The 1,678-nt window shown below is 40.2% G+C and overlaps 1 protein-coding gene across 1 annotated transcript in view; it reads right to left on the reverse strand.

The window, feature by feature from the left end:
* The window catches only part of LOC138019259 (uncharacterized), a 3,393-nt gene extending 1,715 nt beyond the window's left edge, over nucleotides 1-1,678 (reverse strand). The window contains exons 1-2 of the mRNA XM_068865988.1: nucleotides 1,438-1,678; nucleotides 368-588 (exon numbers count right to left, since the gene is read on the reverse strand). Coding sequence (XP_068722089.1) covers nucleotides 368-588; nucleotides 1,438-1,546 — 330 coding nt within the window. The 5' untranslated portion in view covers nucleotides 1,547-1,678. The remainder of the gene's footprint in view (nucleotides 1-367; nucleotides 589-1,437) is intronic.

Below are 1,678 nucleotides of genomic sequence, written 5' to 3' on the forward strand. Positions count from 1 at the left end.
CTGCCTTTGTAATTACATCTGCAAATGGTTAGGCTCTCTAGTCTTCTCGGATAAGGGCGATAAGCCGGAGGTCCCGTCTCACAACCCTTCAATGTTCATAATCCTGTGGGACGTAAAAGAACCCGCACACTTGTTGCAAAGAGTAGGGCATGTAGTTCCCGGTGTTGTGTTTTGTCTTCTGTGGTATATCATGGTTGGGAGGGTAAAAAAAAGGGCGCACTTAATTTGGAGCCTCGCTCTGTTGTGCGACCCCCACCACAGCCTGTTTCTCTGTTGTGGTAAAAGTGATTAAATTAAATTGAAATTAAATTAAATTAAACTTAAATTAAATTACGTTGCATAAAATGAAATAATAACTTCATCCAACCTTTACTGGGCCATAGTAGTTTGATCTTTTCCTCTTCTTAAAATCACTTGGCTTCGTTTGTCTTGTTTCATTATTTAGCTCGCAAATTCGTCCATTGCCACCAGATTCCGCAGGATGAACGTTAAATGACGTGCAGTTTCTAGATCCCAGGCATTTAAGGTGGCATTGAAATTCGTCAGAAACGACAGCTGCGTGCAGAACATGGCCAAACAAGAAATGGTCTTGAAAAAAAATTTTAAAAGCAAAGTCAAGAAAACTGCGTCACGTTTTTAATGAAATATATGCGGGTTAGAAACAAAATGGGATTATCCAGTGCTGTGTTTCACCCAAATAAAAACTTTGAAGACGCATTGATCAGCACGGTTGCGGAGAGTACAGACGGATGCAAGGATGGAAAAGGGAAAACGAAGTCTATTAAAACCGATGGCATCAATTTCAGTAAAAAGAGCCTGTGAAAATGCATGACATTTGACAAGTAGGCAACAACCATGTTGGTATACACTCCGCTTACAACGGCTAATTTTTCGAGGTGACGTTCTTCTTTCTTTCCTTATGCGATATAAGGCGAGATTGCTGTCATAATTTTGTTAGCGAACGGGACTTTGGACGTGATGCCCATCGAGTTTATTTGCTAAGCAGAAATGTCTCTGATGAGTCCCTTGGTCGGGATGAAACGAGCTTCGTAAAACTAACCACGAATGATGTATTTTCACAAGTAACTGTCAACTTTATGGTCAATTTTCACTCGTCAATTTGTGCGGTCTGGAATCCTTATGCGACGTAAAGCGAGATTGCTGTCATAATTTTGTCAGCGAGAGGGACTTTAGGCGTGATGCCCAACGAGTTTGCCAGGCAGAAAGGTCTCTGATGAGTCCCTTGCTCAGGATGAAACGAGCTTCGTTAGACTAACCTCGAACAATGTATTTTCACAAGTAGCGGTCAACTTTATTGTTGACTTTCTTGTATTTTACGAATTCAGACAAGCCTTGATGAATCATCGGCTATAGATTATAAACTAAGAAAGTATTTCTGTTTTTTTCATTTTATTTTTCGAAATGACTTTTACCTACCGGTTTGCATATGAAAAAGACTTCCGCAAGAGCTTTCCGTAGAAACTTCCCACAGGAGGTTGACAGTTGCTAAGACCGCCCAAGTGAACCAGAAAAAAGCAGTTTTCATCGCTACAATCTTTTTCAACTGATCGAGCAAGTTTCCCTGGCCACTTCCAACGGAGGATACTCCCTCTTTATGGCTTAAACCTTTATAGTGGTTTCTTTCATATTGGTAAATAAGCTATTTAATTAAATATGT

The sequence above is a fragment of the Montipora capricornis genome, chromosome 10 (assembly GCF_036669925.1).
Source record: "Montipora capricornis isolate CH-2021 chromosome 10, ASM3666992v2, whole genome shotgun sequence".
Classification (NCBI taxonomy): Eukaryota; Metazoa; Cnidaria; class Anthozoa; order Scleractinia; family Acroporidae; genus Montipora; species Montipora capricornis.